Source organism: Aplidium turbinatum, chromosome 12 (genome assembly GCF_918807975.1).
Source record: "Aplidium turbinatum chromosome 12, kaAplTurb1.1, whole genome shotgun sequence".
NCBI lineage: Eukaryota > Metazoa > Chordata > Ascidiacea > Aplousobranchia > Polyclinidae > Aplidium > Aplidium turbinatum.
This window is the reverse complement of record NC_137483.1, coordinates 21,275,217-21,299,859: the sequence shown is the minus strand read 5'-3', so window position 1 is coordinate 21,299,859 and position 24,643 is coordinate 21,275,217. Positions and strand designations below refer to the sequence as shown.

Here is a 24,643-nt window from a genome sequence, read left to right as displayed (position 1 = left end):
TTATTAAAAAAACCTTAGAAACACGCCCCAAGTTTTTTTCTGCACAATTTACAGTACAAAAAAACTTTGCTTTGATTGGGCGTTTAGCTCTAGAAATATCAGTATAGGCTATTAGTAGTTATTTTTGCCAATTACTGCCAAGAGTGGCAAAAATGTAATTGGCGTTATTATCTTGGTAACTACTACCGATTCGAACAGAAGTTAGCATAACCCATTTTGTGGCGTGAGAGTTTTGTTTCTAGAATTGGTTGATTGTAATGCTGCCTCTAAATGGCAGTAAAATATGTTTTTGAAAAATATTAGCCTATTTAAACCAAAAGTCTCAACCACGCGATAGCGTTTTGGTGCGGCTCGCAATGTATTCGATGGATGTTTGAACCTTCAACTAATTAACAATTACAGTAACTGTTCAAGTGCTACATATTATTTTTTATAGACTTAAAAAGGTAAAATTCACTTAATTGGTCCAAAAATCTGTAAATGCCAATCAAACTTTACACGACGTATAAAATTATAATCGAAGTCCAATGTCACACTATTTTATTGCGCAGAAGAAACTCATATTGTTGCATCACAATCAAATTGCCCATTCACTTGTGTCATTGTCGCAATTCAGTAATTTTGGTATTTGCAGCTGTCAATTTTTTAACGATTGGGCTTTTTCCTGTGTGTTTTTTGTAGGCTACACGATTTTTGCTCTTTAGGTCCAAGTCGATGCGTTTGCTTTCTTTTTTGTTTTCCTTTTTCGTTCATGTTTTTTTTTATTCTCTCACTGCTTTTCTATTGGCCGTCAGAGCAATTTTATTCTAAAACCCTTCATTTAAACTATGATTCTGTCAATATGCTAAAGCAAGGTGAGCCAAACCGCATGCAACCCGTGTGCGACTTGCAAACACTTCCTGCATGCCGGATTGTCCAGTGCAATATCCACAATTGTTATAGTATGTGGCTTCTTCAGTAAAATCTTATTCAAATAGAATTATGCTGATGAGTACGATTATACTGAAGAGACCACACTTGTGTGGCAAAAGCTCTATATTTTAATAAATTGATTCTTCTGATTTGGTGTGATATTGTTTACTTTATTTAAAATGTTTGTCACACCGTGCATCCCAGTGGATCATCAGTTGAATTATAGGAAAATTTGATGAAAAGTTTAGGAACGAAGTTTTGTTTAGGAATTTTTAAAGTTAACCGGTTTGCAAAATTATGTTAAACTTCGACAAGAAGCAATTTTTTTTCACCATTAATCTGCACTGTTTTAGCATAAACTAAATGGTTCAAAATTTTGGTTTAAGTAGCGTAGTTCTTAAAGCCAGTTCTTTAATAATTGCACAGTATTGACATGCCACAAACTTTTTCTAGCCTGTCACAGTGCGGAAGATGGAGGGGATGTTGACTATGAAGACGAATTTAGAAAAAGAAAGAAAAGGAGCCTTCCTGACGACATCGATGTCAGAAGAACCACAGTTCTCCGAAGCTACTTTTCGAACTGTTTGAACAGTGAAGTGAGCTAAAATGATCACCTATCAATAAAAGGCATATTGTATAGTCTACATTTGAATTTTTTTTTTTTCTATATTAAGGCATAAATTGTATGTTGCCGTCAAGTTTTAAATTTTGTTGAATAGAGGACATTTCCAAACAATGGAAAGATTACATAGGTCAACAATTTGAAATCAACTTTCCGTATTCCGGAATCAAACATGTTTTGGCAGCCATCAAACATTAATGTATGATGGCTACAGATTTGATAAAACAGATTTGGTACGAGAAAACGAACTTCATTTTTAGATTTTTCACGCCCGAAAACCATCAAAATCCTCCTTATCTTTGTTACACCAAATATTGCGTTGACCAGTGTTGTAAACAATTATTTGTAAAGTTTTCATAATTTGTTGTCAGTTATTCATGTCTTTCAATATTGTGTTCATTGTTATGCGATGTCAAAATAAAGCATTAGGGAAACTGTGTTTGTAACAGTTTTATTACAGGGTAATGTAGCACACTTAACTGTATTTTTAAAAACCGGCTTTAAAATCAGGAGCTGCAGAAATTGGAGAGCCACGCAAAGCACTGTATGCTACTATTAGCCTACTACTGCTGATATTACGACTACTACTGTTCCTTGAACCAGGGGAGGATTGTTTGCATAATGCCACTTCCGATATTGCATGCTTTTATGTAAGGGTGAAAGTTAGGGGCAGTGACAGATCTATCGACTGTTTATCCTTTCAAAGACCGATCAGATGGGGCAAATTGTTTCCATCGTGCTTCTTGTATGTTTGATCTTAGCTGAAGTTTTGGCAGTGTTTGTTTGAACTTAGCGGAATTGTCATGAGAGAGCAGTGAAATGTTTCGTATTCCCATCCACAAGACCATTGAGAGGATAATTTTTGCCGGGTAGCAATGAAATCCCGGCCCTCAAATCAACAAAGTGTGTTAGAAATACGCGCTACATCCCAGAGAATACGGGGTGTTTTTTTGAAGTTCATGGGCCCCTTGGAAAGGTTACTGGCCCCTGAAATCATTCCTGTTCCTGGTCAAAAAGTACCTCCTACACCCCCTGTCAACCCCACTGATCATGGCAGACAAACAAAAAAGCAAACTTTATGGAAACATGGAAGACATGCATTTATTGCATTGTTTTTTTCCAGATTGGAGATATTTGGGATTGGGATAGCATTGTGGATACTACTGTTCTTGACAGCAGATGGTACCAAGGAAACAATGACTCTAACTGCAAGTATGTAAATAAAAATAATAACCACAAGTCAAGAAAACTATAAAAAGGTTTTTGCTTCCTTATTGCATAACGTTGAAACATTTATTGTCTGTTTTGGATTAGAGTTCTATAGAGATCACTTGTTAAATAGAGATCTAGGCTGATTTGCTATCGGTAACAACAACCGGCTATTTTGGCAGCCAATCAACAACTTTGATTGGCCAACTACGACCATCATCATCATCATCATCATCATCGTCATCGTCATCGTCATCGTCATCGTCATCGTCATCGTCATCGTCATCGTCATCATCAGTTCAATCGATTTCAACTCTCGGTTACTTTGTAAATCTTCTCCCTCTACAACACAAACACCTTTAGCTCTTACATGTCCATCCGACTGTTATTCGTCACTGTATCAGACCATCTCGTTTTGGGACGGCTCTTCCTTCTTCCTCCGCTGATCAAACCAAGAATGGTGTCTTTTTCTAGTGATTTTCTTCTTAATATATCCAGGATAGCTCAGTTGGTTAGCGCGTGTTCTGGAACAAAGAAGTTTCAAGATCAAGCGGCGCTGGTTCGACTCTTGGAGCGTGCACTTGAGCAACGCACGTTAAGGACATTCAGCGGCATCGAATGGATGGTATAATTCCCAGCAACAAGACTTCAACAATCGGAAACTTCATTCTGTCAATTTCGGTGACCGCGCCTGCGTCAGTGATTTAAAGCCTGTACAAGTATGCGAAACTATCAGGATTAAGCTCTGCAAGAAGCTTTCCCAGTCCAAGAATAAAGATTCAATCAATCTATCATATGTGGCCAAAATATGATAGTTTTGCTTAAGTTTATCTTGCTTGAAATTAGGAATATATCCGGTTTAACTTTGTCCAAATCTGCTTATTTGTTGCTTTTGCTATCAATTATCCGATTCTTATTACATTCTTATTCCATGAGAACATTTAATCAGCGAAGTACATTTGGTCACAGTTGCTTTTATGTCATTTAAAAATGAAGTAAATCTGATATTGCAGTCCAGAAAATGGTGGTGATACAGTTGAATGCTGGATCAACAGACTAGGAACTTATTTGGCTTCCACTTCCTTTCTTTTTGAATCTACGATGCAGTGTATCAATCAGTATTCACAAGACGTTGCGTCAGGAAGAGGTGAAAATTGACCTAGCTTTTTTTGCTTTTGCGTAGTGTTACTATAAACAAAATCCTACTTAGCTCTACTACCTAAAATACTGTATATTGGAATTCCTGATGAGAACATACGTTCGTGTCGAAAACGTTTGAGTTAGTTTTTTAATCATGTTATATTCCTTTGTAATAAAACATGTTACACCTAAGTTACTAAAGTTATTTTGTTTTGTTTGTCCATCTGAAATACTTGCTCAAAGCTCTATCTGCGCAAAGAAAGTAGGGCTTTAGGTTTGATTGCATAAGTAGAAGGTCATTTTGAAAAACCTCAACAGCTGAGTACAAAACTTTAAAAAAACCTTTTGAAAAAAAAAGGAGAGCGTAACACAGTTCAGTACAACTTCCTAAAAGTATTCAAATAAATCTTCTGCATAGTCTAGAAGTACTTCACGCTAGTATACAATAAAACGTATGTACATAATTTATTTTCATAAATATATTTAAATTCTTAATACATTGAACTGAGTCGCCTCTCTAATCATCTGAAAATATAAAGTGAAAAAGTTGGACGTGATTCATTCTTATATCGTATCCAAATAATTTTTTCCAGCTACTTCCAGTGCTGAAGTATTTCAACAAGGTCTTTCCAATAATCCCTTTGGTAAGTAGCTAAATAATTGCATCGGGAAACATATTGAATGCATAGCTAGTAATATTATTAGAATGAGGCTGTTCACTAAGTATTTAGTTTAATAACATGAGACGTTCTTCTGGTGTTAACTAACGTAAACTTTCTCAAGGTGTTTCAGGTTATTATTTGCGTTTATTTTGACGCTTTGTCAATTAGAAATGAGCAACTTTTTCAGGGAGCTAGATCAGGACAGGTAATGAATACATGTCTAGCATGGTAGAATACAGGACCATGTTGCTGTAAATCAACTAAGTAAACACGTAAAATAAAATTGATCTTCCAAACAAAACTATCGCCCGTAAATTTGAAACTATGAAAAAGATTTCAAATTTTATCAACTAATACCATTAGCCCCTTGAACAAGTCAGTCGTGTCGGATTGACGAAACATCAGAATAAACGCAGATTATTGTCACTTGAAAAATTCTGTGATAGTTTAGCATAGTTCACACCCCAAAAACAATTCATGTTATTGATAAGCTACATCGCAGAGTAAGAATATTACATGTTTGTATGCTTAGTCTATAATTTAATGTCGACAAAATCATAGCATTGACTTAACATCGACAACTGAATTAAAATCAACTGTAAAGTATAGTTAAATAAATAGCACCACAGTTTTTTTTGTTGTATTAGCCTATTACCTGCAGTGCTTTGAAAACAAGTGGCATACATCATGAAAAAAGTAACTAAATACTTTTTTGCTTTTGAAGATTTGCAGTTTCCCAATAAGCTACTTTATTTATTTATCATAACATAATGCTAAGATAAAAGTATTGTAACTTAATACGCTAATCTTTTGGTAACATCACATTGTAAAAATTACTGGAAGTTAATTTACATAAAGTGTTTATATAAAATCCTCTTAACGCAACAATACTAGAGAAGAGTGTTGATTTAGTAAATCTGGAATTGTGCGTGGAAGAAGACGATGAACCGTTTTATCCCAATTCTCCTCAAGTCCGTTCGTACTCTTCTTGTCTTAACGATGCGGTAGATATTCCTGGTAACAGAAACGATCCGGACTTTCCATCAGTCATCGAATTCATTCAAGTTCACACAGTATGCAGGTATTGTTTTACTGTTTCGAGTTCAATACAATTAAAGTGACTTAACAATTGGTGTTTATTTTTAACTTACTTCCCTTGCGAATTTCTAAAAAGTAATTTAATTTTTAGGGAAGTGATTTTGAATAAAACCTTCCAAACAAAAATTAACCTTGCCCTTAATATTTTATTTAAAAATTGGATTAATTGTTGCAGCCCAGAAATAAGCGAGTGCGAGATGATCAACTCTCAAGACACGGAAATAGGCGATTCCCCTCCACGTTGGCCTTATCGGTTTGAAGCCCTTACGAGGAGTGACTCGCCATTGCGGGGGTCTATCAACACATGCAATACCTTGGTATTTCCACGCAGGACAGGTAGCATGCAATGCTCTAAAAGTATCTGTCTTTCTAAGATTAATCGAAAATTTGAAAGCTATTTTGAAACTCCATAAACACATGTTTTTCTGCATATTGCAGCAGTTGAACTTTGATCAAACGTAGAACGATTATTGAACAACAAGGATTGATCCAGAATATTCTGAATTTTTTGAACTTTTTAAAATAAATTACTTTTTGCAACTTTGGCATGTTACGCTACATTCTTTAGTTTGTTACTTTGAAATCTCAGAATGGACTTCTTGGAGTGAGTGCTCTGTGACTTGTGGAGGAGGAAACCGAAGAAGAACTAGGGAATGTTCGGAACCGAACTGTGAAACGTCACAATCAGAAAGGTGCTCGATGGAACTGTGCCCGTAAGTTTAGCTTTGCTAAGAGGAAACATTACATCAGCAGCCGATGTGATTGAATGCAATGAATCTTTTATTTTACTTACATTCACAGTATTATCTTGCCTGACCTTGAACTTCGCGTCTAGCGAGGAAATGATATTTAGAATTTTGAGACACTGATTTGAATCTACAAACCTTGTAAGTTTTATGCTGGTTTCTGTGATTTCACTCTGATTTCATGCTAACTTCATACTGGTTTGATATTGGCTTCATCCAGATTTCAGCTTGCAAATGAACTAAGCTTTGGCCTACAAATGAAAATGTCAAGATTGTTTTAGACTAGAGAAACATTAAACTATTTTCGATTAATTTTATTAAACAGCTCCGAGGGCACTTGTATCAACCTCACTTAGCCTGGGTATTGTCACTTGTCAGGTTAGCATTGTGTTGAAAAAATGCATTGAAAAAAAAATAGGTCTTAACCGTAATTAATTATAATTAGTATGGTTTTAGCAGAAAAAAGTATTTACTCTGTGTGGGAATATTACAATCAGCAGTGGACCCAGGGAGCTACTTGCTCAAGTGACTCCTGTCCTTAATTAAAAAAAAAATTCGTTAATTTTTTCCGTTTTCGGTAAATTATTTTGCTCGTAGTCGTCTTTGAATGTATGTTAACTTATTCATTTGCGAAAGGTACTCGTCTTTTTACAGCCAATTTAAAGAGTATAAATTGGGCACACTACATGCCTAAAAAAAAGCGGAAAATGTAACTTTTCGATAGAAAACTTTCCCACTCTGACATTTGTATTTGCCAGTTTACCATTTCAGTAGTAATAGAGACGTGAAGTGTGATATGTCTTGCATACGTATTATAGGAGCTGATGGTAGGGAAACGTCAAGCAATATTATTTTTTTTTGTTTTCCATATCTTTATCCTGCATTGCGAGAAAGCGGACTTGAGCGCTATGCATCGGTGTACGCCTTCCGACGTACACCTGACCCACGCTGCAGCCGACTGCAATGTCTGTTTCCGGTTGTCTACTCTACTTATGACTTAAATTTGGTACTACCCATTACTCGAAATCGATCACTGGGTAGAGGCAATTATCGTAAAGTTTCTTGCCCAGAGAAACAACAGCAAGTGCGGGTGGCTGGAGTCGAACATGCAGGCTCTCGACTGCGAGCCCAACGCGCTAACCACTCGGCCACTGCTGCCGAATTATTAATCCAAGGGTACGTAAAAAGCATAAAAGAAACAAGCAGAAGTCTGGGTTCGTTGTATAAGGCCTACTACATCATTATGAAAAGTAGCAAGCAAAAATACTTGCAACTTGTTTAAAACTGTTACATAAAAAAGTAGACATGTCTGCTGGAGATGCTACTTACTCCCAATTCAAACTGTATCTTCCTCTAACAACATCAAAGCTACTCAAAATGGTTTCAAAAATTATGATTAAAATATTTCTATTGTCATCCAAAAAGTATTTTAAAACTAAACGTCAATTTTTATTTCCTTTGTTTCTTAAAAATCTAGCATTGGTAACTGCGCTTACAGCCGAATACCAGTTATGAATCTTAAGAAACAGAAAATACTATTGGACTACAATATATTTGCAAAACAACCAAATCAAAGAGAAAGTTATAAAAGTTGTCAGATGAGAAATCCTCTAAAATCTAGATTTCCTCTTTTGAACCTCAGATATTACTTTTCTATTGCTACGTCACTATACTAGCCTATGATGCTTTTACAACTTTTTTTCTAGATCTGCTGATGGCCACAATCAAAGCATCTCAGATTGTTCTAAATAAAGTTTCTTAATTTCTTAGAATAAAGAAAATGGAAATTGTTTATGTTTTATAGGCAATGCTCTATTTCTTTATATTCCCGACGGAGTTGCGGTGGCCCAGGCATCACCAGAGAAGCTTGTTTGCAGCAGTAAGTGCATATAAGATACAATGCACCAGCATGATCAACAAGAAACGAAAGTTGAAATAAAATTGAAAAAACACGCAAAAGCGTTTTACAAAAAAAAAAAAAGTTATTAGCCATCAATATGTAAAGAAGAATAAACTAAGGTACCGGAATTATCAATAATAAAAATTGGCTTTTGTGTTTGGAAAACATAACTGTTATACCGACAAGCAAATTTTTCAGAAGTTTTAGAATAATATAACAATTGCTACACTATTTGCAGTATTGTTTCAAGATGGCTTTCATAAAGTTCAAAATATTTTAAGTAGGCTATGATAAAATGTTATATTTAGCATAATATACACATTAATCATTTGTGTTATATGCAATATGTTGCCAAATATGCTTACCACCTTTAAACTACAGCATAGGTTTGGTATTTGAATCTTTATTCTCGGACTGACAAAGCATTGATTGGGTATTCCTGGTAGTTTCGCATACTTGTAGAGGCTCTTGACGCAGGGCGGTTACCGAGATTGACAGAGTGAAGTTTTCCGATTGTTGAAGTGTTGTTGCCGAGGAGTTATTCCATTCACTAGGTGACGCTGAATGGGGAGCAGTCCTGAAATGCGTTGCTCAAGCGCACACCTCGAGAGTCGAACCAGCGCCGCTTGATCTTTAGTCGGGCGCGTCACGACTGAGCTAATGAGGCAGACAACTAAGCCCGACAGTTTACTTTACATGGTACAGTAGCCTGTTTATGGCATTGGATTACAAATGCCCTCCCTATTAAACTTTTGTGTACGTCTTAAAACTATCAAAACACACTAGTAATTCAAATAGACTACATCTAGTGTAACTGGAAAGGCACAGTTATTTTGTGTTATTTTATTTTCAGGGAGTGTTGCTTCAACAACAACGCTTGTTACAAAGCAAGTAAGTACATAGTGTTGTAGGCTACGATTTAATCTCTTTTATTGAATAGATGATAAGTAAAAACGTATTAGACACAGACACAGGCAACAGAAAATCTGGACATTTTTTCAACCCATCAAATTAAATATGTTTCAGAAATATTATCAATTCCACAGCTCAAAACAAGGCCGGAATGAAATATAAAGCTCTGCAAGGGCTGAGTTCTTTCTTTCACAAACATTTTTTTCGGGAATCTTTTGAGCGAAAAAAAAAAAGAATCTTTTTTCCAGAAAAGCTGGGTACCATTCAAATATCCTATTGTTTATTCGGTACTCACCCCGCTTGCACTTTCAACGTTTTTGGCTTTTATTATTTTTGGTCGCATCATAAAAAGAAAAAAATACATTTTAAGTTTATCTAATTGATTTATCAGAAATATCAAACAGTAATAAAATTCTTGCTTACTAACAACGGTACTGTAAGTTGAAAAGATAATCGATAAATTTTTGATTGTCCTGATCTAAACCATGTTTCACTGCAGTCGAGTGTAGCAAGAATTGACAGCGATGAACACATGTTTCGCCCATGAGGCTGGGCTCATCAGTATCACATCACTAATTCATGCCACAGAAATCGCGACCGCTGCTTTTCCCAATCAATTGAATTCTTATCTTTGTGGAAAAAAAACAAAACAAACTAACTGTCGCTAGAATTATTCTAACCACTCATCTCAATTTCGGCATATAGTTCTCTCGTACAAAGAAAAAATAATCAAGTTTCCCTACGTCACCAAGTAAACTATCCACAGTATCCAGCAGCTGGTAAAGATTGTGCTTTCTTAGTTTCTTTAAGATCATGTTTATCACTTTTCAAACTTTTCATTGCTTTGTCCCTGCTGCGTTTACAAATTATTAACCAAATGCTTTATCTGTAGTGGATGAAGAGGATAGGATGCCGTTTTTCAGGCCAACAGGAGGACCTGGCGAGACGAGTGTAATTGGAGGTGAAGATGGATTTCCTGGTAGCAGAATTGATTTTCAGTGCAACGACAGAAATGTCTTTAGGTCTTGTGGTGGTGGTGGAAGTTTTGACAGGCGAGTTGATTCTATGTTTCACTGATACCAATGTTGCTGATGATTATATGAGTTTGTGTATTGACAAACACGTTCCAATGCAGGGCGGCTGTAGTCAACGAATATTATGACGTGAAATTTTTGTAATTACTGCAGTGTACAATAAATTAAACAAAGAAATTTATATAACTTTAAAATTTATGAAAACTATAGGTTAAAGAAATATTAATTCCTGACAACCCTGTTGTGTAATGGTCCATAATTCAAACGACAGCCAACTATTGTACTTATTTTATATCATATGCATACTTGCATCAGGTATATGTGTAATTAATTATTTTTAAAATGTTCGTGACAACAAATCTAAAGCACGCAACCAGCGGTTGAGAACTATGTGGTATGAATTAGTGGTGCGATACTGATGAACCCAGCCTAATAGGCGAAACACGTGTCTATCGCTGGCAATTGTTGCTACACTCGACTGCCGAGAAACAAAACTATAGGTTAAAATAATTGCATATGATTTTGCAAATGCAGTGCGTCGTGCGGAAGAACACTGTGTTGTTGGAGTAGACGATTTAGACGATGTTATCCGCCATCAATTACAAGTAAGACTTTTGTATTGACTATGGAATATTGTACTTTATTCTAATAAACCAATTTCACACCGGAAGCCAAAAGGAGTTTCATGCAAACAGTCATTTTATTTCGTGTTTACTGGTATTCAACAGGAAACCATCAAAAACGTTTTTATTTAACATCATCCTAAGTCAAAATAAACTTTATGAAAAATATAAATTAAAACAATTGAAACAATTAATTTTTATATAATCACGTAAAACCTTGTTTTTACAGCCAATCAGAATTGGGATGGTTTTGACGTGAGCTTTGCCATGATCAAATTTTAATATAAATAAAACTAGTTTAAAACATAAAAGAAGTTTTATAACCAGGCTTGGACAAAACTATCTCATGTAAGACGGACGCATAATACAAAAAGTTTAGTACCTATGTTACAAATGAAAAAGTGAGTTTCTGTCGCTGAACATCTGCAGAAAAGATCAATCGTAATGGCATCCAAATACAACAAACTGCGTGTGTGTGTGTGCCCCAATCATATTTGTATGAGCGTCGAGAATTCAACTTAACCCTTAGGCGGTTGGGCTCCTGGAGTCTTGCTCAGTTTGGGGGGGGGCTGTCGATTCTTCTTATGCTTTAGGAGTGATATCTCTGTTATTTTTTAAGGCACGGTTTCAAAATTTGGGATTCACTTTGTAAAACTATTCACGCAGAGCATATCTGAAAATTAAAACTATGCAAATTTTAGAACTGCTTATATACGTTGAAATGTTGATGTGACTTATGACGTTTGAATTATTTGGTATTTTTTGATAGAGTAATGAAAAACATGCATTGCAATGTTGTGATGAAATTTTTTTTACATAATCTCAATTTAAATCATTTGATTAACAAGACATGGGCCAAATTAATTGCTTTCATCAAGCTGGTGGGAAAATTTTGAACAATAGAATTAGAAATATTTCAGAGGATGTGCTGAGAAATGCCTTATATCTCTCAATTTATAACCTTTATTCGCTCAAAATTTCAGCTTAATAGAGGTGAATAAAATTTAGGAAAAGTCAAGAAATCTCGTAGTCGCAGCCTCAGTGGTTTTAGAGATACAACTGTTGATACAAAAAAGTTGAATTGACAGCCCCCCCCCCAACCTTCAAAGGGTTAACCATGCTCCAATGAGGAGTGGAATCTTCCTCTTCTTGAAAATGTAGTGCTAAGAAACCGATCACAGACTATATTTTTAACAATTATATCATCTTTATCTCATTTAAGGTTTGCGTATCTTGGATGATGAAACCAAATACTGGCTGCTCAAGTAGCCTTTCAGTGCAGCCAGGAAAGCATTCTCAATTGTCAAGTCGAAATGGCAAGAAGATAAACCGTAGGCCCCAGAAGCTCATATAACGAATATTTATTGGACTGGACCAAGAAATAAGAGAACCCGTGATAGATATGAACTGACTTGCATATGAGCTAGCTTGTAATCAAAGAAAACAAATCAACATATATCTGAGCATGCAGCCTTCACATACGATTGTGACCATTATAGAGCCGCCATAAGCCTCGAGGGGTAATCTTTAGCATTTTAACAAATTTAGTTTCACATAGTATGTCAAAATTTTTGCTGGCTTGAGCACCAAAACCTATTCCTGTAAGGGAAAGAACAAGAAATAAAAAGTAAAGATTAAAAGACTCTTTTGAAATTATATTTTCATTTTAGGTTAAAAACAAAGTAAAGTAAATTTTACTTGTTGAAGTACATCATCAAACTATTTCTTGTTATAGTTTTAGACATCAGAACAGAATGTGCGAATGGGTTTGAAAATCCACCTGCATGTACAGGTAACTTTGTTTTGTCTTAAATTATACAGTTTGATAAGGAACTTAAATTTCGTAGTATCAAAAAATGTAAATACTTATTGTTTCAATTCCTACTAAAGCAATAAAAAATTTGACAAAAAAAAAATTATTCCGCTATTAAACCACTAGAATAATAAGTTATTGTAGCCGGTTATTGCATTCTTGAACATTACACTATGCATGAAATATCTTTATTTACCTCAATGTAGAGGTTTTTTTTTCATATAAACAAATTCAATCATATAAAAATCATGGTGAAAGTTTCTATAACATCTCTTCTACCGATAACTTGCACATTATTTCAACCAGATATCAACGACTGCACTGCAACCACTTGTTCGAACGGTGGTACTTGTATCGATCGTATTCAGGGAACTGAATGTGTTTGCCCTTTTCCGTATACCGGGTTAAGCTGTGATGAATTTATGGACCCCGTACTTGAGGGTGGAGGTTGGAATGTGTTGGATAATTTATCAGATATTTTCATACTGTATTTATTCAATATTACATGGGTTGTGGAGTCGGACGAAGTATATACCACACCAACTTCTCAGTCAACACCTAGCCGACTCTGACTTGACTACGGCTTTACTGATGTCAGATTTTTAATTTTTGCTTTTTCCAATTTTTTTTAAATTTACTTTCACTTAACTTGTTACTGAAACTGAAGCGTCGACTTTCATGACAACTAGGTAACAAGAACAAACTCTTCTATTTGTTGATAAACTTTTTGAGTGCAATGCAGAGAACATAAACAATATTTTGAAAAAAGATTGCAAAGACAAATTTCATTGTTAATCAATTTGTATCAAGCCGGAGTCGGAGTCGGCCCTTTTTAACGACTCAGACTCCTGACTAGTCAAAATTCTCCCTACTTCACAGCCCTGCAGAATTAGCGTGTGGTAGTTGTTCTCTGTACCATGTTTGCTCGCTCATTTTCTGGTTGTGTCTTTTTAACGACTTATCTAAAAATAATAATTGATTACATGAATATGAAATAAAAATTGTAATGTAAATCACATTTTCTGATTCTGAATAATCTTGAAAACTTGTTGCAAAAGTGATAAGTTGTACAAATATAGTTTATTTTCATGTTACACCATGTTGAGGGTAGGCTTATGGTGGAATTCTTTGCTTTCCCTCCATTCTTGTGATATTTCTTCAGTGCTACAAAAATAAACTGTTGAAATTATTTTTATTTAAACAAAACCTATACTCTGTTGTCTCTTTGTCAACGATCACCAGAGCCAAACAATTTCCTCCCACTCTAAGATCTACGTTATTCAAAACGAGTACCCCGTTTGACTAAAATCAAAGAGACCTATTAGTGCAGGCGCCCTAACTTTGAGAATCACAGATACAAGCAATTATTGGATTGCTCATACTTTGACAAAAAAACAACCCATGTGCATCCTATGTACCATCACATTTTATATAAAAAGCATACACTACACATAGGCTACAGTAGACTACTGTAATACCTTAGACTGGTCTAATCTAGTGCTATTGCACTTATAGACTTGCAAAGTCTACGCCTCCAAATTAAAAGCAAGTATTTGCGACAAAGTAAACTTTTCATTGATATTTTCACCTCAGCTTATACAAGTGCGAGAATAAAAAACGTTCTTTGCTATAAGAAAGCATGCAGTGGTGGTTGCTGTTTCCACTTTAAATTGCTACAAATTAAGAGTAGAAAACTTAGAGAGCTTTCCTTTATATAATGATGTTATCAAAGTAGACAAATCCAGTTTATTGATGCTGGTGAATTGTATAACGTATATGTCGTGCATTGCGTGCGGATTTTCGACTCACACCACATATTATCATCATTTGCAAAAAAGTCGGTTAAACGTTTATGTTCTTATTGAGGTGGTGAAAGGATACTGTTGGCTTCAAACGCTCACACGACGAAAAAGAAAAATTAAAAAGTTTGGCAAATTGACAATGTAATTTACCGATATCGTCTGTAATCACAATGACTGACAGCGAGGTATAATTCTCAAAAGGGCTGAATTTTACGTCGTTGCCTGAAGAATGGGAAGAGAAACGCATCTTTAGCATATGCATAACATCAAACTTAATGCACATATTGGATTTTATCTACTTGCTCATTAAAACTGTGTTTTCTGGCAGATTGCGGAAACCCACCTTCAGATTCGAGTGGAGTTGCTACCTTCACCCCAGCCAACGGGCCTCTCTTCCGCGGGCAAACTGTAACTTATGTGTGTCCTGCAAGTTATCAATTAGTAGGTTCTCCAACTCTAATGTGCACAGAGTTTGGAGTTTACATACCTGCACCTCCATCGTGTACTAGGAGTAAGTATTCTTGAGGTTGTCTTCTCTTTTTATTGAACAGGCTATCTTAGCTTTTGGCTTTGCTTGTGACTCCACAAAACTAATAAGAATTTTGAAGGAACTTATATGCATGTCGATACACAAAAGTCTTGGATGGAAAAGAAAATATTGAGAATGATAGATTAAGTACAAACTGCATAGCGTTTGAAACAGGAAAATGATATCAAATATGACGGGAGTCAATCGAAATTGAGTCAAAGCCACATTTGATTTTATATGTTTTCATTTACCTTTATTGCTTTTTAAATTTTTTAATAAAACCTATGAAAGGAAATTAGATTTAAAACAGTACACTTTAAATATTGTGTAGACATCAGTACCAGTGGTGTAGCGTAACCATTTCTAGGTGTTTCTCTTTTTCCAGCAAACTATAGCACATTTGTACTGAAAAAGGCCTGAGTGCAGTTCAATCGAGTCATCTCCACTATTTAATTTTTGTTTTGTTTTTCAGTGCAAGCAGACTATATACTTAAAATTTTTTGAAAAGATAAACCCTCACAAAAACGCTACGCCACTGAGCAGCACCGTAATTCAAGACTTTTTCTTTCAGCTTGTGCTCCCCCGCCGGCAGGATCAGGTGTGTCATTTGTTGAAGATAACGTGTCGTACCTGGATGGCGATACTGTCGTTTATTCGTGTGCTGCTCCAGCGACAATTTCCCCGCCCAATGCAGTGAACAAGTGTGTGAATGGAAACTGGCTTTTTCCAACTCCATCTTGTAGAATTGGTAAGTTAGTGGAGATACCAAAAATTACAGATCTTTGAGTGTAATGATCCCATAAAGATTAAGTGAAACAATTTAGAAAACTAAATTTTAAGATCATGGTTTAGACCAGGGGTCACCAAACTACGGCCCGCGGGCCGGAACCGGCCCGCAAACTGATTTCATCCGGCCCGCCACATGCTGCGAAAATAACAGCTGCGCTATACAACTGTTAAGGAAAAAAGTTACCAAACTTTTTGTAAAGTACTGACGTTGCTGTTGAGCTACACGCAACCTGCTAATGATTTTTCCATATTGTTTCTTCTTATGTTTCTTTTATCATTAGGCCACCACAACTGGGGACAGCCTAGGCCAAATTTGGAAAGATGCAGTGTTTTTTTCAAGAGCACGATGCCCTGCAGTGTATTACAGTAGGGGATAACTTTTCCAGCAACTTTTCGATTTTCATCACAACTTTGCTATTTTACCGCTGACTGTTATTTATTGTGCTCATTTCAAGTCAGTGGAGATTCTAAATAGTTGTATATCTTTTCGCAATTTGCATCCGGCCCGCAGCTGTTAATCTCGCAACGATCCGGCTCTCAGAGAAAACAGTTTGGTGACTCCTGGTTTAGACTATAAGAACATTGTTTTGGTCATTTGAATCTTAGAGAGTATGATTCAAAAAAATAATATAACAAAAATAACCATCTACAATGTTTGGATAAAAACCTTCTGAAGATTAAAAAAAAAAAAACTGCGGCAAAGGTCTTCTGGAGAGGAGCAACTGAATTTATTGAAAAAATACAAATATTTTTGGCAGCCCTAAAATAGAAATTTTAGTAATATTTTTAGTGTTCATTCAAAATCGAATACTTTAATGTGCAATTGTATGGTATATTGCGTGATTCAGAAAAGGTATCACAAATGAACTTTGTTCTCAATTAGAGCAAACATCGTAACTGAAAGTTACAAACTGAATAATTGCAAATACGGTTAAATTCTTTCACTTTTTGTTCTTTCTTTCAATTAAATTAATGTAAGTACCTGCCATCACAAAACTTTTGACATTTAATTCAACAATCTATGCTTTCAAAAGGTAACTTGGAAGATGTATATCAACTTTTAGACAAAGTTCATAAACACAAGCATCAGCATTTATTTCCAAGTCTAAAGCTAGTTGTTAGTCATGACGGTCAGCTGACTTGACTACGGCTGAATCGCCCTGGCACGGGCATTAGTCGCTTCGGATCTTTGATCCACAGGTGAGGCTTACCAGCATCTGCGGCATGCATCTGTGGTGCAAAGGAACAGACCGCAGATTGTACAGTATACTTCACCACTGCTAAATTTTAATCCACCAAGATCAGTGGTCTATCAACGCCAGAAGACTCCACCATCAAGTGGCTGCTCGAAGAAAGCCCAGATATTTGATCCCGATAAAATGTAGCCTAAAAATGACTTCTCTTTCGAAAGAAGAAGAAGGTAGTCTAAAATTAACTCATACAATTTTTTTATTAGATAAATACAAAAACGTTTTGGAGTAAAGGTACTACTGTAGTAGCACTTGGTTCACACAATTGGTAACACGTGGTATAATTGGAAGTGAGTTTTCTGAGTCACGCGTTTCTGCTTTTAGATTCAAATTGTGGACCTCCACCAGCAATTTCAAATGGGAATTTTGGATCTTCAGCAACGAGTTTTCCGTTTGGTCAACAGCTAACTTATGCTTGTAATCTCATACCGCTTCCCTTTATTTTTCGTCCTGATCAGAACATTGTTACGCAATGTGTTGTCACAGACGGTGCTGGGACTTTAGGTTGGAACCTTAACCCTCTTCCTGTTTGCGTGCCAGGTGATTTGTTGATACAGTAGTCCTCGCAAATTACGCCCATTTCGGGAACGGACGATTCTCTTATTAGGCGGGTGAACCTATTAAGCAGGGGACGATGGCAAAATCCATCATTTTTACATTGAACGTCTGCAGACAATAAATCAATGTAAAAATGACGGATTTTACTGTCTGAAAGAAACTGCTTGATATCACTCGATAAACGTTTGTTGCTTCTATAGCAATGTTATAGAACAGATTGACTTGCAAATTAATTGATTTAAATCAGGGGTTCCTAACCTGGTGGCCATGGCCTCCTAGTGGGCTATGAGCCTTTTTCAAGGGGGCAATGGACAAATTTGAAAAATAATAATTTTTTTAATTTATCATCTCCAAGTCCACTCCAACACTATATAACAAAAGAAATAAATTAAAATTTAATAAAAATACTAGTACCGGTTACTGTACAAACAAGTTTTTTTTAATTGAAATAACTTTTTTAATTTTATCAAAATGTTGAAAAAATAGGGGGACCATTGACTTTTCAAAATTTTCAAAGGGGGCCTCAGTGTAAAAAAGATTGGGAATCCCTGATTTAAATTCAATAATAAAACGTAAATCTTTTTACTGAAGATCACTAATAGTCTTACACATGTTGGTTTCCCTATTCTATTAAAAGTCCGTTTAAAACAAATTAAACGCCAACCAAACACTGTAGGTTTTTTTGGTCGCAGTCGTTTGAGCTTCAGGTTCCCACTGGCAATGCCAATGTGATTAAACTGGAGTGGCTCCACGTGACCACTACTACTTTATACAGTATATTGTACTTTATACTGTATATTGCGGCCACGTATGATGGTAATGTAATGTATCTACTACATTAAAGATTGCTATACATCGCTTGCAAAGTTTGACGGGAATTGTCCTTATCTGCCTTGGTAGTTTTATAAAATTTCGCACCGCGACGAACATTCAACAACAGAGTTGTTTATATAATGTCACAATATGTCATGAAAAGCTGCACTAAATTATGTGCCAATTTAAAACGTAGCTACTGCAGTTGTTGCAGATTCCTAGAAATAGCCTCTACATGTATTTTTATTTTGGCCTTCTGTATGTGCGAATGTCCATAACTGTAAGCTTGTGGCATGATTCAAGTATGGGCCTACCAACAGCCCAGATAAAGAGAGATAACCATGCAATGTGAGAGCAATTGCAGTTATTTGCTTTTTTGATTGTTTCAATTTATCTAAAAATATTTAATTTTTTAAAGTTTAGAAGAGTTCAATATGTTTTTTTCATTGTTGTGAAAAAAAACCTGTTTATTGAACTGTGTTGAACTTTTCAGTTTTAGCTATTTTGATCTTTAGGCTTAATTTATTTAACTTACCTGTTTGACAATGAAGTATTATTCTACTCTATTGTACACCTTTTAAAAGCAAAAAGAGTTTAAATAAATTATTTTTAAACACAGTTGTAAATAAAGAAAGATTGTTATTTTTAGATGGTGCAAAACACTACACTTAGCATCAAAAACCTATGCTTACAGTAAAAGCTAAGTAAACAAAAAATAAAATTGCTTCAATTAAATAAACTTGAAACGAGTTAGTTTAAAATAGCAGTTCTATGTTTAACAGCATGTGGACCTCCAGAGCCATTGCCATTTGGAAACACATTTCCAAACATCCTTTATCCAGAAATGACAACACTTACTTATCAATGCAATGGAAAACTTCAACCAGCACCAGCTAGGTCGTACAAAACAACTTGTATGTCTGACCGCGAGTGGAGTCTTAACTCTGGAAACCCACTTTTTCCTGCGTGCAGTAAGTTGCAATGGTTTGGAATTGTTATATATGATGTACTGTATTTTTAATCAATCAACTTTTCTATCATATAAATAAAATATTTCAGTTTGTTCTACAATGCTGTCATCGCATTGCTTTCTCTTCGCTCTTCTTTATCTTTTTTCTTTTTATCCAGGCTTCTGTTGCATGGATTGGGTTATAATGTTGAATTACCGAGATTGCTTGTTTAAAATAAATTACAGTCACATCTCATCCGTACTATTTAGTCCACACCACCTAGAGTCGGTATCCACATTATCAAAACGCTAAAGATTGGGGAAAAAATCGTCACTGATAATTATTCGTTTTTGCTAATTATGACGATTATTGCCAATTCAAACGACAGTAAGTCTCAACTTGTCACCATTGTTATCTCGCACACAAAACACAGCAAGTCTACTAAACGGCCTTTGACACTACTCAGTTTCGTTTGTTTTTACTTAACTATTACAGCAAAAAAATGACACATGTCAAACACAGCAGAGGTTCATTAACAGATAAAAGCAACATAGATTAATAAATTGGGTGATTCCAGACCAGCGTTTTTCCACTTATTTGGAACATTTTGTCAAAGGTTATCATTGAAAATGAAGTCAGTCGGGGTTCGATCTAATAAAGTATGACGAAATCCCATCTACAGCAGTTTGATGCAATCAATCTATTGTTTAAATTTCTGCTTTGGTAGTTTATTTATTTAGCGCACAAACTCAGCAGCATGGTTTTTAAATTTGATTTATTCTGCATTATATGCCGTGTTAACCTATGCGTGACCTTAGTAAACACTTCATGCACTTAATAGAGGAAATTGTATTGGACACTTTTCATCTTGTATTTAACACTTTGTGTTGTCACTATTGTGTTTATACCTACTGCACCTCAGCCAACAACCATAACAAACTAATTACTATCTACAACTGCAACATTAGGTAATGCAAAATTAGAGATGTCTCATTAAAATAGGAAACACAACATTTAAAAATATTTTGGAGATTAAGTTTTCAGCCAAGATTTCAGCATGTCCGGTGAATTTTTTCAAATTTTTTTTTCTTATTTATTTAGTTGGTTGGGAATGAACTTTCCACCATATTTTCCACCAATAAATCTTCAGAATGAAGTAAACTTGTAATGTACTTATTAATCAACTGAATCAACTATTAATCAACTGATTCAACAAAATTTCACAGCAATAACAACTGACAACACAGAAACTCAACAGACAGCATTCAAGACAGCAGCCTCATACCAAACAAAAGTGCCGCATAAAACTACGACCCACTAACTGCAACATCGTCATAGCACATGACCAGGGAACTGTGTTCCGAAAGCTGGTGCAAACCGCTATTACCACAGCGAACTCGTAGCATCAGGCTAGAACAGGTCGTTAATATCTACATTGTGAAGTAGCCTAAGCAACGATCATGCTGCTAAAAGCGAAACTCAATGTGTATAGTCATGGCCAGTTGGCCACCTGGAGATGCGGCCTGATTTGTCACATTTTGCAGATTTTGATTACAGCTATTGCTTATGCTTGACTGACATTTTTTGAGATGTTTTTACTTTTTGCGGTTTCCTAATGACATAAAACTTTTTTGTTGCCTTGGGGAAGCAGTAGCAAATGAGAAAAAGTAAGTTGAAAAACGCAAAATCAGACTGTTATTGAAAATTAACAGTCTGACTTACTGACTAAAATCTTCGAAGTCGAATTTTCTTTGTTTTTTAACATGTGAGAATGTTAAAACCTATTGTATCATCTGGGGAAAAGAATGAAGAAAGCGTAAAAATCTAATTTTTAGAAAAATTTACTTAAACGCTCGCCCAAAGTTAGAAAAACCTAAAAATTTTTTGCAAAATGTGACAAATCAGGCCGTATCTTTAGGTGGCCATGGTATAGTTAGAAGTACGTTTCATAATATCCTGCTTTCGAGTAATAAAAACTAATGGTTAGTATGATATTGCGACATATTTTTGCAACATGACTCTGTGATATACATTATTTCAGAACTACAAGATTGAACAAAAAATATTTAAGTGCTGTTAAAGTGATGTAGCCTAAATGGTTTGATACAATTCAATAAAAATGTAGCTTTATATGCTACTTGGTCGTTATCAAAATATTTTAAACACTTCTTAAGAAACAATGACATGTAGGCTTACAAGTCAAAACACTTTTAAAGCTAACACTATAAAAATGATAGTATTTGATTTTAATGAGAATTTTTTTACAATTGCTAAAATGTGCGTAGGTGAAAGCTTTATCAATAAGTTATACCAGTTTTCGAACCTGACTGATTTTGTTTATTTATTAAGATTGTCCTTCTTTACCAACTATACCCAACATCGATCCATCCCTTCAAGTTGCCCATTCACCTGAGCAAGATGTTACATATGCATGCGCACCAGCCTTCTTAATCAGCAGTACTGTGGTGAACAGATGTAATGGAATCACCGGTGACTGGATGATTGTTATGGGAAACGCAGCCCTTCCTACTTGCAGACAAAGTAACATTAACGAGGCTACGTCTTAATTTAATTTTTTTTAAAAATATTGAGTTGTTGAGTTAGGTTTGTTGAGTTGGAAAAAATGTGTAACGTGTACCTATTGTGTTTCTTGCGTATGAGGAAAAGCAGTCACATTATTTTATCCAGACACTGCAGCCATTGAACTGTGTTGCTATCAAGTGCTGTGAGATTGGCATTCCCATTTTGAGGTTCGTAAATCGGGCAGTGATGAATGACTTGCATCCAAAAAATCCTTAAATCCTTTTTAAAATATTTTTAATTTTTACTTATATCTTTTAAACATATTTAAAAAAATATTTATTGAATTATTACTAGCGCATTGCCAATAAGAACGTTACATCTTTCTCAACATCACAAGCAATTGTTAAAGCGTAGCAAATCGTCAGACTAATAAAATAACGGCGTAACTCATTTTTTCTTGTTTTGAGATTATCGATAAAAACTGTCTACACGGTTGTTTTTATCATATTTATTGTACAGTTAAACGAAAATAGCATGTAGACACAAGTACAATGAGCATGTATACTTTGATTTACTTCATTTTGCATCCCATAATGTGCTGGGATCATTTAGGCCATTTTCCGAATGCACAGACATGACTTAGGCCATTTGATATTTTGAGTTTATCAATATGAGTTTTTTAATGGTGACATAATAACAGTAATAACACGACTAGAATTAACATGAAAATCCCTAGTAGCAACTCCAATCTAGCGATAGGAGTTATATTTCATGCTAGACTGCATATTTTGCCCAAAAACAGATCAGAGTTGGCAAGACAAGCTGAATAAACTATTATCAGTGATGAGGCAAATTATCAAAAAAAGAGTGGCACCCTGTTGGCATAACATGTTTCATGGATTGGAGATCATTGTATTTCCTCAATTTGATTGGAAGATGGCCTGAAAAAATAGGAATACATGCAGTGTCACCTAAGTTTGTTTGTGACCGCTGTGGCAGATCCTCTCACTGTGCATCCTCACATAATAAGACCTTGTACAAATGTACAATACCTTTCCACTGCTTTCATGATTCAGGCCTCTAAGATCATGAACCGCGTTATCTCCAGCTTTCTTTCCAGGCCTGATATTCAACAAGCATCCTCCATCGATTTTCATAAAATCACTGTCGCATCCTCTGCAGATTGTTGGGATGCGGTCTGATCCTGGCATTCTGGATGATAATTTCGTAATCTCTCGTAGTAAAAATGTTGTTTACCAATTTTCGCTCGATAGTACTGTGCATGATATCTCATTCCATTTGAGTGTGATCAGCCACGAAGTACTTCTGAGTAATAGTGATGCCATGCTTCCATGCAAGGGCACAGTATGCACTAGAGACATTAGAGTTTCTATTTTGATATCCACATCCATCACTCCACATAACTATCTCCTTCAGACCGGGGCTTCCAGAAATTACCCCTTTCGAAATTATTAAACTACAAGAAAGCGAATACTTCACTGCGTAAATCACCTTCTGTTTCATTCCAAATAGAGCAATAGGCATTTTTTGATTCAAGATTGAATAGTGTAAAATTGTGTACCTGCAGCTTGGTTTTATAGTACATACTGCTTGCCTTAGTTTTGGGACACAGAAGTACAACCTGTAAATCTATTGTCCATACGGATTTTAATTTGCTAGCGGACTCTTTGTTTTCATCTTCTCATCTCAAACTTCATTCTTCAACTTGATATGATCATCGTATTGTTCCTTGGTAATATTACTGTGTTTGAATGAAACACACACGTCGCACTTATCCTTACGTGGTATGAACAGAGCACCGGCAGCCCGTTGCAACCAGCTTCCCTGAAGCTTCACGTTTCGATCTTATTGGACTGCAGTGGACATGGAGCTGGCCAAGAGTGTGTGCATAGCCGTCGCGTAATCACGACCACCATAAAAAACCATACAAGCGAATGGTCTTTGTCTCAATTTGGACCTGGACCAAACAAAGCCCTATGGCAATGATATCACGGGTAACGGGGGCAGGCTTGGTAGAGTTGGAAGCCTCCAGCCCGGTTTCACACATTGGCGGCAGATCTATGATGATCGTCTCCCAATGACTTTTTCCCACGTCTTTTCCATCATAGACTGGGCCTCCAAAGCCACATACGACATACCATCCAAAGCCAAATTCAATTTGAAGACAAACCAATGCTTGGACACGAGCTGGAGCCGACGATGAAGACGGAGAAGTTCTTATTATGAAATACTTCACTAAAATAGGCTGCGCTCAATGATCGTATTCCTGATGATTCAGCAAGCTCTTTGTATTGCCGATGAAGTTGGATTATGCTAGTTCCAGGGTACAAGAATTTCTTTTTTCTGTACGTTGTGACCTTTCTACAGTAATGGGAATCTACAGTAGGCAAGTTTTGAGAAATTTCTCCGAAACGTAATTTTCCTCTTTTCCCACTTTGGCACATTTACCTACACATAAAAGTCGATTCAAACGTTTTGGGATCTATGTTTTCCTATGTTCTCCTTCTTCCATCAGTGAAACTCAAGAATGATGGCGAAAAACCAGCAATGAGCTTATAAGGTTGCTAAGTGTGATATTCAGCTGAGAATTAATTAAGCATCCAACAATGGCTTTCTACAAAAACCTGCCATGGGTGCAAGAAGACTCCGAGAAACGGGGCATTGAGAAGATCTGACCTGTATCACAGTGTGAGTTGATAAGTCGCACTACCAGAGTGCTAGGAAAGTGAAGCTTCTC

At 35.8% G+C, this 24,643-nt stretch overlaps 1 protein-coding gene across 1 annotated transcript in view; it reads left to right on the top strand.

Moving 5' to 3' along the window:
- Positions 1 to 841: 841 nt before the first annotated feature.
- LOC145780681 (sushi, von Willebrand factor type A, EGF and pentraxin domain-containing protein 1-like) overlaps positions 842 to 24,643 on the top strand; it is a 38,897-nt gene continuing 15,095 nt past the window's right edge. Inside the window, exons 1-19 of the mRNA XM_082592301.1 lie at positions 842 to 854; positions 1,366 to 1,508; positions 2,658 to 2,746; positions 2,926 to 3,062; positions 4,477 to 4,527; positions 5,440 to 5,626; positions 5,819 to 5,979; positions 6,233 to 6,356; positions 8,194 to 8,268; positions 9,143 to 9,180; positions 10,094 to 10,253; positions 10,551 to 10,558; positions 12,594 to 12,650; positions 12,978 to 13,118; positions 14,802 to 14,984; positions 15,574 to 15,750; positions 17,366 to 17,581; positions 19,195 to 19,383; positions 21,712 to 21,903. Of these exons, the coding sequence (XP_082448427.1) occupies positions 842 to 854; positions 1,366 to 1,508; positions 2,658 to 2,746; positions 2,926 to 3,062; positions 4,477 to 4,527; positions 5,440 to 5,626; positions 5,819 to 5,979; positions 6,233 to 6,356; positions 8,194 to 8,268; positions 9,143 to 9,180; positions 10,094 to 10,253; positions 10,551 to 10,558; positions 12,594 to 12,650; positions 12,978 to 13,118; positions 14,802 to 14,984; positions 15,574 to 15,750; positions 17,366 to 17,581; positions 19,195 to 19,383; positions 21,712 to 21,903 (2,341 nt within the window). The remainder of the gene's footprint in view (positions 855 to 1,365; positions 1,509 to 2,657; positions 2,747 to 2,925; positions 3,063 to 4,476; positions 4,528 to 5,439; positions 5,627 to 5,818; positions 5,980 to 6,232; positions 6,357 to 8,193; positions 8,269 to 9,142; positions 9,181 to 10,093; positions 10,254 to 10,550; positions 10,559 to 12,593; positions 12,651 to 12,977; positions 13,119 to 14,801; positions 14,985 to 15,573; positions 15,751 to 17,365; positions 17,582 to 19,194; positions 19,384 to 21,711; positions 21,904 to 24,643) is intronic.